The 12553-nt window shown below is 42.5% G+C and overlaps 1 protein-coding gene across 1 annotated transcript; it reads right to left on the reverse strand.

Annotated features, from left to right (window-relative positions):
- Positions 1 to 210: 210 nt before the first annotated feature.
- Positions 211 to 11324, reverse strand: LOC107193641 (ankyrin repeat and BTB/POZ domain-containing protein BTBD11). The gene is made up of 13 exons (XM_015583133.1): positions 10630 to 11324; positions 6331 to 6535; positions 5647 to 5892; positions 4584 to 5063; positions 3705 to 4035; positions 3236 to 3474; positions 2943 to 3145; positions 1941 to 2675; positions 1594 to 1862; positions 1301 to 1506; positions 916 to 1209; positions 640 to 822; positions 211 to 417 (listed from the first exon to the last, which is right to left on the reverse strand). Exons 1-13 carry the CDS (start codon positions 11322 to 11324, stop codon positions 211 to 213), a joined length of 4293 nt encoding a protein of 1430 aa, XP_015438619.1.
- Between the last annotated feature and the right edge of the window lie 1229 nt (positions 11325 to 12553).

Consider the following 12553-nt stretch of genomic DNA (forward strand, 5'->3'; position numbering starts at 1 on the left):
TTCGAAATACGAGGAAACGTATACTTCAATATTCGATACGATTTTATAAACAAATCATTGAACATTCAGTCTTAATTGAGTTATGTATAATTTTTTCTCATTAGCAATGACACTGAACATGTTTGAATATACTATCAATTACTGGCATGGAAGTGAAAAGAACAGAATAATGTTAATATCTTTATATTGTTAGTGGAATCTATTATACCTCTAAGTCTTTATCTTATTCTGTTGCTGAGATCGCCTAGCCTTTATTCTTGCTTGTAAAGTGAGAAGGAGGCCCGCGAGAACGTCATGATTCGGCAACTTTTTAGCAAAGAGTAGACGTTTCACCGAGTCGTCATAAGTCAGCAATGCTACCATGTTTTGCAACAGAAATCCTTGACAATATTCCAGGAGCTGTGTTGCATTATATACCTAGAACATTTTAATGAAGTTCGGGTTACATAAACGACTTCCTCGTGAAAAAGTAAGACGCAAGGTATATCACGAGTATGAGATATAAGCAATATCGCCATATCTATACAGAATTGATGATATAAAACAAATACATGAGAAAAATATCCCGTCGTTGTAAAAGATATTTAAGAAATATAATTTGCTTAACCGCGCAACAAATATTTGAGAAAACAGATGTACCTTTGCATGAATGTACATGGTGACAATGTTGTCGAGATCGACCATCGAAGAACACTGTGCCTCGCAATATCTAAGCAAGCCATCCAATTGGAAGAAATTTGCTGCCGCCATCAGCTCTAATACATCACTTTGATTGACCTCTAATGTGGCGCATCCGCCATGGTACAAAAATTCCATGACCATCTAAGGAATAAAATAAAATTGTAATTCTTACAAGAGAAACTAATGTCAATCATAAGATTGTTTTCAATCCATTTATACTAAAAGTCTTCATACCTGAAAGATATGGTATCGAATGTCATTAATTTGTACAATGGGTGGATTCCCTTCACACAATTTCGAACTTAACATATTTCTAAATCTTGGAGACGATGTGACCAGAACGATTTTGTGGCCGTAAAAAACTCTGCCTTCTACTCGAAATTGTACATCGCTCAGTTCTGGATTATTTACAAATTTCGGATCGATCCTTGATCCACTTGAAAGTGTGGTGTCTCTAATGGGTTTTATCGGTTCCCATCCAAAACACGTACAGAAGATATCAGCAAGAAGAAGCGTTGTCCCTTCCTTCTATACAAAAAACAAAGATAATAGCAGATTCGTCATAAATTTTTAATTAATATATGTTAAGAATGTATTCGTGATTTAAGGGACGACTTACCTTACTGTACCTAAAGATATTGAATAACAGAGGAAGACATTCTTGAACGAATTGCGTTGAGTAGTCATCTGGACACACTTGAAGGAAATCTTGAAGCAACTGATCTATCACCGAATCCAATCTCATTTCATGAGCAGTTGCAAGACTGTGCATCCAACAGTGTAACGTCCAACCCACTTTTAGTCCACGAAGTTCCATTGTGATGTCTGCGAAACGAATTTACATTGCAAACAGCCTTTCGCGGTGAAAAAGTTTATTGCATTCGGAATAATGCAAATATTAACTTGCATTACCTAAATGGTTACTTTCAGCACTGTGGTACATAGCTTCCTGCAAGGCTTTAGTCTGCACCTTGTTAAAAACAGGCTCTTTACCCTCCCTTCGATTTCCTCTTGCATCAACAGTCTGCTGCTGTGGACTAGAAACTGCGCTTCCTTCGGCAAGTATTTCCTCCAAGGACAATACTTCCTTTTCTCCTCGTTTCGCCGAGAAATTCAGCGGATGAGACAACAACTGGTGAAGGCAACTTCTCTGTCCGTGCGCTGTAGCTACCGATATCGCACTACACACGATACGAAGAGATTAATTATATATTTTTTACCCATGCTACAACATATGGTCAGCCCTGTATTTGACTTGCCTGTAACAGCCACGTTGAGCAGAACCAGAATACGAAAATGAATCTTTGATCAAAGTCGACAAGAATGGTTGCGCGCCATGGGCCAAAAGTAGTGCCACCATTTCATTGTTACCAGAAGCTGTGGCTGCTTGCAATGGTGTGACTGTACATTTGTCTTCGCTGAGTTTAGCACCACCTTCGACTGCAGCACTTCTCTCTAACAATATTCTCGCGATGTTGCAATGTCCCAACAGGGCTGTGTAAGTTAAAGCAGTCCAATGTTGGGTCTCAGCGTTGAATCCAGTTTGATTGCAGTACACGTTACTGGAAGCATTGCTGGAAGACCCTGGCGATCCAGATAATGAATTTGGTGTTTGCATATTTTTTACTGGGGACATCATTGCAGATGGCGTCACTGGGTTTCTGGTATTTGACACGGCCGGTGTTATTGGAATCTTGGAGGGTGTGTTCGCCGATTGACCAGTCGGCGGAGGTGGACTCTCAATGTTCAAATCCGCTCCAGCATCTAGTAAAGCTAGCACAGCTGTTTCATCCCCACTGATACATGCTATCATCAGAGCAGTGAAGCCATTGTCATTCACAGTGTTGATTTTCGTCGAAGGTAAAAGAGGCATAGCTTGGGCGATAAGATCGGTCCGTCCACTGATCAACATCTTAAAGGCCATGTCCATAGTGAGAAGACGCACGTACTCGGAATCATCGATACGTTTCGAACAGACGGCGACTTCTTCGAAGCTGTTAGGAAAACATTTCATAAATAAAAGAAAATCTAATATTACGGTTGGAACAAAATCAAGTGACACTTGAGGCTTTCATTGCTGACCATTCTACAGTTATCACCGTCGAAGTTTTTATGTATTTTTCTTCAAGAATAAATTGTGGTCCGCTAGACCTCAAGATGTCAAATAAATCAGAAAACATACACGTGTACACTCAGGTGTAATAGTGCTCTAGAAGCCTTGAATATCTTAAAGATACGATATAAATGCTAGTATGTTTTACCATATCGGTCTAACGGGGCAGTCTACGCCGGGCAACAACAATCTGGCAGCTTGATTAATATCGTCTTGATCTACAACGAGTCCGTGCCTATGTTCTGCATGAGCAGTCGCGACACGAAGCCATTCAACCAGTGGAGGAAGAACAACGTACGCTCGCTCGTACGCGAGTTCTTGTATGCCGGAACCCCGTTCTCCGTGCTCCAGCTACAGAAATATTATTACTTTGACGAGTTATAATAAAAAAAAAAAACCCGATGGTATTTATCCATACAATCAATTGTCTAGTGATCAAACCTGTGAACACCTCATATAATAGAACAAGGCGTTCAGTGCCTTGCCGGTTAGAGGAATGGGCGAACGTCCCGCTTGGGCTACTTTCGAGATTAGATCTATTAATTCCGACATTGATCCTACGCAGGTGGTTAGCAGTGATGGTTCCAACGCAGAGCCTGCTGCGTCTCTTCCACTGCGGGACGACGACGACGACGAGTTCAAGGAACTTACGCTGGCCCAACGAGGCATCGCCAGAGCACCTAGATATACATATTTGGAACTTGTGTTACTCCAGGAAGCCTGTATTCTTATCGTACTTAACAGTTACGGTTAAACATCAGAATCTTTCGGAACACTTTTTTTTTTTCTAATTGCAAGTTATTCGAGAGTTGTTGCTTGATATTGTACAAAGAAGAAATTTTGTCAAGAAGAAGTACTTGGAGTATCTTATAGAAGTATTTATAGAATACTTGATGGAAAATAATTCTACCTGATGCTGTTCGACCAGCATTAAGATGCGCGTACGGCTGAAGAAGACCCCATAAATCACCGCTGTTTGCTATAGCATGCTCCAACATGGTTGCCGTTAAGGTTGTGTGCGGATCAGTTGGTATGGATTGCAACAGTATTTCTTCAAGAAGATTTTCAATCCCCGCGGTCAAATATATCGCCGCGTACTCGTGTATCATTCTTCCTAATCGTACGTCGGACATCCAGCGGAGAAATCGTCCCACTGGTAATTGCAGTCCCGATCGGGACGCCTTAGATTGCTTCAATTGGTCACCGGAGACGGCGAACATTGCAGCGGCTCGTAAGCAGGCCTATTAAAAGAAGAAATTTAAGAAATACGAACCAGGTGACTGGTGGCTATCACCTTCATTTCACGACTTCAACAGAAACAGTGTTTTCAACTTGATTCGTGCTCCACAATTACAAATTGCACGTTTTTAAAATTCTGTAGTGTATACAATATATCTGTATAATCCTACTGATTAGGATCAATGCTTAATTTTTCTTAATTCATCTTTCCTATAAATATAGGAAGTGTATAAAAGTAGTGAACAGTATATATTGTTACCTGCTCAGTATACTTCACTACACGCAAGACATTAAAAAGACATAGATATAAGACAATATTAATAGTATACATAAAACAAACGGATGGTTGCTAGCGTACAGTGTTATTATAGTAACTGACTCTAAAGTTAGGTGTCATTAGATTCAGACTATTGTATTAACAATGGTCACAGGTTATGATATAACAGTATATAACTAGAACCTGTAAACTCGTACTAATTCGATTGGTAACATTCCATCGGTATTGCGTTATTATGCATTGTATTAATTTCTAACGATCTTCACCACGTACCTTGGTGCAAGAATCAGCCAAGGCGGGGCAAAGCACAATCTTAAACGCGCTGTAAACCTCGTGTTTGCTGCAAAGGCCAACAGGCTTGGCCAGTCGCTGCGTTTCACGACCAATTCTGACCAAGGCCCGTTGCAACAGATACGACAAACGCGGTATAGTCTCCATAGAGACTTGCTCCATGTGCTCCCTGGTACGGCCGTTCTGCAACACTCTCAGTACATCGTGATGCGTCCAGGGCAACTGTTGCAGCTCCACCAGCCGATTGTGCGAGTCCACCCAGACAAATTCATCGGCGCTGGTCACGTTGGTGTTGATAGTCTCCAGGCTGGAATGCCGCATCAGCCTCCTTACGGCCGGCTCCGAGCTCTCGGAGCCGCTCAAGGAGGAGTAAGTGGACGATGACTTATGGGAACGCATCGTGAGCTGCTGGATCGCCAGTTTGATGTCTTCTAAACCGGATCCTGACCACGGCACCTGCAGCTACCGCCGAAATTTTTACGTTTGAGCAGAATGAAAAATCAGGAATAATTTAGAAATAACAGTGAATTATTCGATACAGGTGGTCTTCGTTCAGATCACTGAACAAACGAACTCCAGAAAACACAACTTATCCTTTTCAACTGAATTCGAATAACGTTAAAGTAATATTTGGAAATGTTTTTCTATCAACGATACTTTAATACTGTTTAAGAGGTTGGTAATATACGAGAGTGATAAAATTACCAGAATCATATACAGCAACTGTATCTTCTACAAGTACAGTTAATGTGATAATTCAGGTTGAACCACCATTCCTACAACTGTTGTTATTCAAGGACTGTTTACAATATAATTACACGTTATTCATTACGTGTTAACAATAAATAGAGGAGTTATTGTTTAAAAGACAGAGGCTTAATTGCTTGGCAAAAAGGTGCCACGTTAAAACTCTGAAATTTATTGTAGAATAGTTCTCGAAGATACCGTTAAGCTTATTAATTTTCCTGATACGGTCAGAAGATGAAATATTATTCTCACGGTTAATGGGTGGAAAATATGTATTTAAAAAATAAAAAAAAAACACCTTGGCAGGTGTGGCCCTGTGTCTGTTACGGTTTTGTCCGGATCTACTTCGGCCATTTCTCTGGGTGACCGAGGCCGACAAACGATCGTCCTCGGGCACAGAGTTCAATTGCTGAGGACTGTGCGACCTGTGGTGACGATGGGGCGGCGAGCTGCTGCTCGTGTGACCGCCTGTGTCCGACATGCTCGCGTGTCCGGACGATCGATTCTCATCCGACGAGCTGTTACCGGTGCATTCTGGTCGCCTCTGCAACAAAGAAAGTTACCGTTTCTCCGTTTTGCAACAACCGAAACATAAATTTCACCTAAGCAACTGAAGTGGACTTTCGATCCTAGTCCCTGATAACAAGTTGTGTACAAATTCCGAGCAAATTACCAGCAAATAATGACAAAAGTTTTCTAAAAAACCATAGCCATTTGTTTTCGCATTTGGCTTGGATTTTGCAGTCTTGCTACACGACACTGCGTCAAATTGGGGGCAAAAAGGGAACAGAGTCTGCGCGAGCCAATTTGTTGCCAATGTTTATGGAAAATCTTGCATAAACCTGTAGCCATAATTTTATAACAAGTATTGGACAAAATTTAGTTTTGCAGGTTTGACTTGGGTGTTTACTTGAAACGGTTTCACGTGTGTTTTACGTTGGGGTCATACATTTGGGAATTGTTAAACGGGATTCGGTTATACCTGAAGCGCTCTGATCTCGTGCAGGCTGAGATGATGGTGTTGAGAGTGATGGGGGTGTTGAGGGGTTGGCGTCGGAGCCACGCTGTCCGTGTCCCGTTCGGCCACCATGTGCACCGTATTGTGGACGCCATTTTTCGGCGAACCCTCCGTGAAGTCTTTCGTGTACGGGGGACAATAGAGATCGCGGCCATTGCTACCCCCTGGCCTGGAAACCGAACAATGTACCACAATTAACGTGTTCTTTTTTCACTGGTCTAAAAGAAACATTTTTTTTATGAATCCACCCATTGCACTCCGAGACTCTTTCATTCTAAGTGACTATAGGTGACTGTAAGATCGAGTAAGAATCGAATAACTTGTGTTTTCCTACTGAAGATTTTTATTCCGTTTAATTTGAATTGAATCAATAAGACGTCGATTTTAGGGTGAGTGCAAAGTGGAGCGCAAAGGGTGAAGTGTATAAAAAAAAAAAAAAAGAATCGTATCCCCCTCATGTGAAACAGGGAACGACTAGAGCAGAGAATTTATCCGAAAATTTTGTTAATCGTATATAAAATCCATGAGGTTCTGAAAAGTGGTATAGTTCGATCGTGCGTGTAAACAGAAATGATGTCAACATTTTATTCGTCCGCCGGCGAAAATGTCAAACGTAAGAACTGATACACAATTTTGATAACTGGTCCGGGACGGTCGGTTTCACGTTAATTGCCTGCCAAATAATTCCACCGCCGACTCGCTTTCGATTCTTCTTTTTGACCGTCGCCTCGTCTCGTGAAAGCGAGCACATAATAAGAATCCGTTCCCAAGGCGATCCCGTGTATGTATGCATTCCGTTAGAACGCCGTCACGGAGGAAAGTTATGCCTGGGCAGGCGGTGGACTCGTAATCCATCGGGTGGAGGAGTGGGGGGCAAGGGGGGCGCAACAAAAAATTTAATCCCTTCATCGGAGATGCCAGAGATAAATATAGGGTTGTGGACGATTTGTACGAAATATGATAATTCACGCGAGCCCGATGCTTCGACGCGATACACACACCGGGGGCATCGTTCTTCGTCTGTTTTGTATTCTCTTTGCTCGGGCCCCTGGAAGATAACCTTCCTTTTTTTTTTATTGTTTTTGGAAAAGTTAACGTTCCCGTGGCCGGGTCTGCGGCGACCCGTCGATCTTAACAATATAATTTGTAATTATATTGTTCATTTAAGATATTTGTAAAGCAATTTGACATTGACAATTTAAAAACAATGGTAAACAATAGTATAATTGTTATCCATCAAGTATAAAGCTGAGTTGTGCCTAGAATACTTGGAAGCAAATCATTCTTAACCGAATTTCGTAGTGAAAATTTCCTTAATTCGATATTAGCTTGGACCATGTTTCATTCAAGGAATAATAATGCAAGTTTTCATCGAATAAGGGTTGAAAGCGACAATGTAGATGTAAATAGAGGGGTGGAATAGTTTGAACACGCGAAGAATAAACCCAACCTATTTTTGAAGGTTCTAATGAAATAAATACTTCTCCCCGCTTTCTTAAATGGAAACATCTGTGCATACCCTTTTTACAGCGAGAGTGAATCATCAGTCTCTTACTAATCCAGTCTCCCATCGCTACAAACATCTGTCCTCGCTGTCTATGAGACTTTTTCGAGATACATTAGTAGTCTTTGAATTATCCTTTCGTTCGTAAATATTTAGACCAGTTGTCAAATACGAGATAGATGTATGTATGAGGCACTACCGAAATTGTTGAAGGTTTCTAAGTAATATACATCGTTTGGGGGGGAGGGTGGGGGTGTTAAAGCTTGACGGACAAAATTTCCGTTAACGTAAAGTAATAAAAGTGGCCCAAAATATTAGCTGGTACCGGTAATTCACAATTTTCTTTAATTATTCCCATGCTTATGAAAGTGACGTAAGTCGTGTACTTTCTTTTTTTTAAATTATCTCATGATATTGGAATAAAAATCGATGTAATAGGAAATAAAAAAGTTCAATTTTTGTTGGTTATTTAACTTACACCAATTTCATAATCCCCGGTACAATTAGAAAGTTAACCAATAATGATCTACTTATCAGTTGTCTACATGGGCGTAGTCAAGGTTATCAGTCGAGGGGTGGGAGATTTATCTTGAGGTAAACTTTATAATATTATTTTCCTCCTCTAAGGGGGGCACAAAATCCAATGTTTTCCTCTCTAGGGTAAAGAAAATGGCACTTTCTTCCCTCTAGGCCGGGTTGTTACTATCCCTCTCTGGCTACGCCCATGCACCTAATATACAATTTGTCTTAGAATCAACTGTTCCAAGTCCCAATACGCATGAACGTGTACACTCGCCTAACCAAGAGTTTTCATTATTCACGCTTCAGAGATCGATTCAGGAACACCGTTGTTTGTACGTTTAATTTAGAAACCGCGATTTCTACCGTACGATTTACAATTCGCCGTTTTCTAACGCGCGAAAACCACCGACCGATCAAGTAAAACTCTCCCTTGTATCTAACAACGAAATCTCCATCGAGCCCGTGTTTTTCTAACGTATCGTGCACGTTACAAAGCACAATTTAGAAATTGCTTCGCGGCCGTGTTGTCCGAGACACGTCGAAATTCGCCTAATGTATCGCTTTCCAAACAAGGGGCGAACAACGATCGTGGCGATCGGTGGGTATATCGCGGCGAAAAATCGCTCCTGGGGGGCCCCGACGGTTTCTCCCGTATCCTTTAATTTTCCAGAACCTGTGCCCCCCCCCCCCATTACATAACACACTTGAGGGACTGGCGTGCAAATTAACAGTAGGCGTACGAAATGTAATGAGATTCAGGTGATCGATAACACGTCCGGGGTAGGGGAAGGCGATCGTGATCCACGTGTGTGCCGCCGACCCCGTGGATCTTGATCGGAGGCCCCCTTTGTTTTCCGGCGCGCGCGCGCGAGTTTTGTTGCCTTTCGTTTTTCTTCGAGTAAATTTCGATGAGATGGAGATGATCGTGATTTGGACCTCGAGATCGATTCAGTGTGGGCTAAAGGGTCAACTGGATATCTATAAATTATCGAATTATATCTAGCTTTGCAGGTTTAGTGAATTATTTGTAACTTTTACTGAGCATTGTATTGCAAGCTAGAAATGTTGGGGTTACTTAAATGGCAATTATGCTGTATTTGGAACTGTATGAAAGTGATCCAGGTGGGCCTCGTTTGTTCCTTCGGTCCATTGGAAGACTTTCAAAGACTTTGGTTGGTTGTTGAACTCTAGTAAACGATTTTTAAGGGTAGTTCGATCCAATGGAGGTTCTTAAAGGACCTCGTTGGTCCTATGGGGACTTACTAAAGACCCTTGAAGAGTCTCGTTGGTTCTATGAAGACTACTGAAAACCCTTGAAAGGACTTGTTGGTCCTGTGAGTTCTACTGAATATCCTCGAGAACTACTTGAATACCTCCAAGGATGATTTTGAAAAGTGTACCTCATCTACAATTGCATTCGATGCATTTGAGAAGTTAATTGTACTTTTTTTCTTAGAGTCGTAGTTTCACACTATTCCCCCTAGGCTGAAGCATTTTACATGGTCCCATACTTTCAGCTAGCCTACATTTAGACCAGGCGTCGGCAACCTATGACCCGCTGGGTCAATGTTAATCTATTATTTATATTTTGCTCAAAGTGTTTCATGTTTACATTTTATAATTTATATTTATATATTACACTTCATTTGCGGAACTCAAGCGGGTCATTTGAAATTATATAATGGGTCATGGATGGCCGACACCTGATTTAGACCCTATCTTCTATTTCGACCATCTCGTCTAATAATGGGAAATTCTAACCTAATCAACTCAAATTATTTGTTGGATGACCAATCCAGGTATCTAATGTCTTCGATTCAACCTATATATAACCAAGAAAAAATATGAATATTTCGAAACAGTAGTGCCAAAAATCGCAACTAACCCATCCGACCGTATCGGTACACTTACGGTAATATCGGTGGTTTAACAACGTTCCACAATATCGACACGGAAAAACGGAGTTTCGCGCTCAACGGAACCGTTCTGCCCGAACTATTCCGAACTATTTCGATACCGATCTCCTATGCCACTCTAATTATTTTCCAAGCCGTCTAGCGTACTCGTGGCCGATCCCAAAGCAAGACCGGTCACGCTGGTCGCGAAAATCCGCACGGAGAGTTCTCCGTTCCCCGCGCTACCGTAAGAATCCAGCGAGTCCCCGGTGGCTAACGCTCATTTTTCATCGACACACGGCTAACCTACACACACACATGAATACAGCGGCGTGGATTTACCCCCTCAGGCGCCATTGCTGTACAAAGCTCCAGTCCGCCTTGAACCCGGTGTTGTCCCCCGGCAAGGACCAATAGTCCTCGACCTGGCTCTCGTCCTCCTCGATCCTCAGCACGTCTTCCCTACTCGGGCTGACGTTCACCACGATTTCGTGCGTGACCTTCGGATCCTCGTTCTCCACAAGACTGACCGTCGAGCGTTGCCTTTCGACGGGACTGGCGAAACGTTTCTCGTCCTCCAGGCAATCTGGATCGTCCTCCTGGTCCCTCCTCGAGTCGAACACACCGGAATCCTCCTTGGTCTGCGTGATATCTTTCGGACATAATTTGTTCTCCTTCTGACGTTGATTCGAGTCACCGAAGTAAATCACCGTCTTATGAGCGACGTCTTTGTCCGGTCGCCGTGGCCCATTACCGACCACCTGTGTCATCGACTTCTTCGTTTCCGGCCCGCGACTCTTCTCCTCCAACGTCGTTCTGTCCTCGTAGCCTGTGAAGCTAGGATCATCCGTCTCCAGCCATTCTTTCGATGGGGTTCTGTTGCTGAACGGTAAACCCCTGCGAAGAATGAAATTAACACCGCCACGACGGGACTGCGGGCTTCCCAGGCTTGCGGCCATCATCTGGCAGTCTGTTAGCTCACGACACAAGATGCAGGAGCAGTCGTCGATGCATGATCCTCGATCGATCGACGGCATGTCATCCGGCGACGATCATGTTTTTATCTGACCTGTGGTTGTTTCCCAGGAATGAGTTTGGTGATTCACTGAACAATCGCGACCGGAAAAACCAGAGTCAGACGTTTCGTTGAACTGTATCTGATGGTGCTTCCGCTGAGTACTCGCCTTTATCTTCGATTCAGGGAATTTTTTGGTTCTTGTTAACCAGGAAGGCGTGACTCTTTTGTTGATTTCAGAGTATTAACAGTTTCATAGAGCAAGACACTCTGAAGTAGTGCTGAGTATTCTTAGGTACACAGTTTTTTCCAATAATTTTAATATGTCATCAGTGGTATTCTCTAATTTTTCTTCCCCAAATCACGAAACGAAATTTGAAAACATCTCACGACCAATACTCGCGATTCAATAATCTCGCAAACAGTTCAGTACTCTCGAAAGTAGTTGTAACTTTCATAAATTTCCAAACTCCCGGACTTTTACATCCTCGACTGTTCTCAATCTTCACGTCGATACTCCACTTATTCACAGTTTCATCGCGATCGAACCGACACACCACCTCGAGTCACGCGTGTAGAAATTATAGATCGTTCTAGCTGTTCGGATCGCGTTTTCGCCGTGCTCGCAGCGGGCACGCGACTGAAACAACGTCTCCCAGGCCCGACGGTGATCCGTGGATCAGCAGGTGAAACGTGCACTTCCTCCGCAGACCGCAAGCAAGCGTCGACGAATAGAAGACCGCTCCAGTATCACTTTCCTTTCGTTGCCTCTCTTTTTCCTTCCCCCGCTAGCCGGGCGTCGTTGCCCCGTATCGCGAAAACGGCTTATCGTCGCGAGGGCGATATATACGTCGCGTGAGAATCCACCTTTTTTTTATCTCCTTCCGCCCGACGGTCCCACCTGTCTTCCTTGAATGTCACCGTGCAATCGCCACTGAACACGTAACAAATCGAAGAAAGTTGTTTTTGAGACTTTGGTTAGAATCAGAGACCACTTATATCTTCTTTTTTAAATACAGTTGCACTCGATTTCTAGGACAATTTCGGAAGCAATTCGATTCGGATAATAGAATGTTTCACGCTAATTCTACCTTCCAATAGTGTTTATCTGTTTAGATCGTAAAGATTGGACAGTCAAATTACTGACATGGATTCATCCAGTTTGGCCCTTTATGGTTTCGACGTATTTTAACGAAATGATGATGAATTGGTCTTTATTAATATATTAACACTTTATAATATCAGAGATAT

The sequence above is a fragment of the Dufourea novaeangliae genome, unplaced genomic scaffold (assembly GCF_001272555.1).
Source record: "Dufourea novaeangliae isolate 0120121106 unplaced genomic scaffold, ASM127255v1 scaffold1, whole genome shotgun sequence".
Taxonomy (NCBI): Eukaryota; Metazoa; Arthropoda; class Insecta; order Hymenoptera; family Halictidae; genus Dufourea; species Dufourea novaeangliae.

What these genes read in the sequence shown, in the direction of transcription:
- LOC107193641 (XM_015583133.1), bottom strand. Translation starts at nt 11,324, where the DNA reads ATGCCGTCGATCGATCGAGGATCATGCATCGACGACTGCTCCTGCATC. An exon ending in ACAGGGCCACACCTGCCAAG is followed by an intron (nt 5,064 to 5,646) that starts GTGTTTTTTTTT and finishes TTTCGGCGGTAG; the next exon opens with CTGCAGGTGCCGTGGTCAGG. An exon ending in TGCCCCGTTAGACCGATATG is followed by an intron (nt 2,676 to 2,942) that starts GTAAAACATACT and finishes TTTTCCTAACAG; the next exon opens with CTTCGAAGAAGTCGCCGTCT.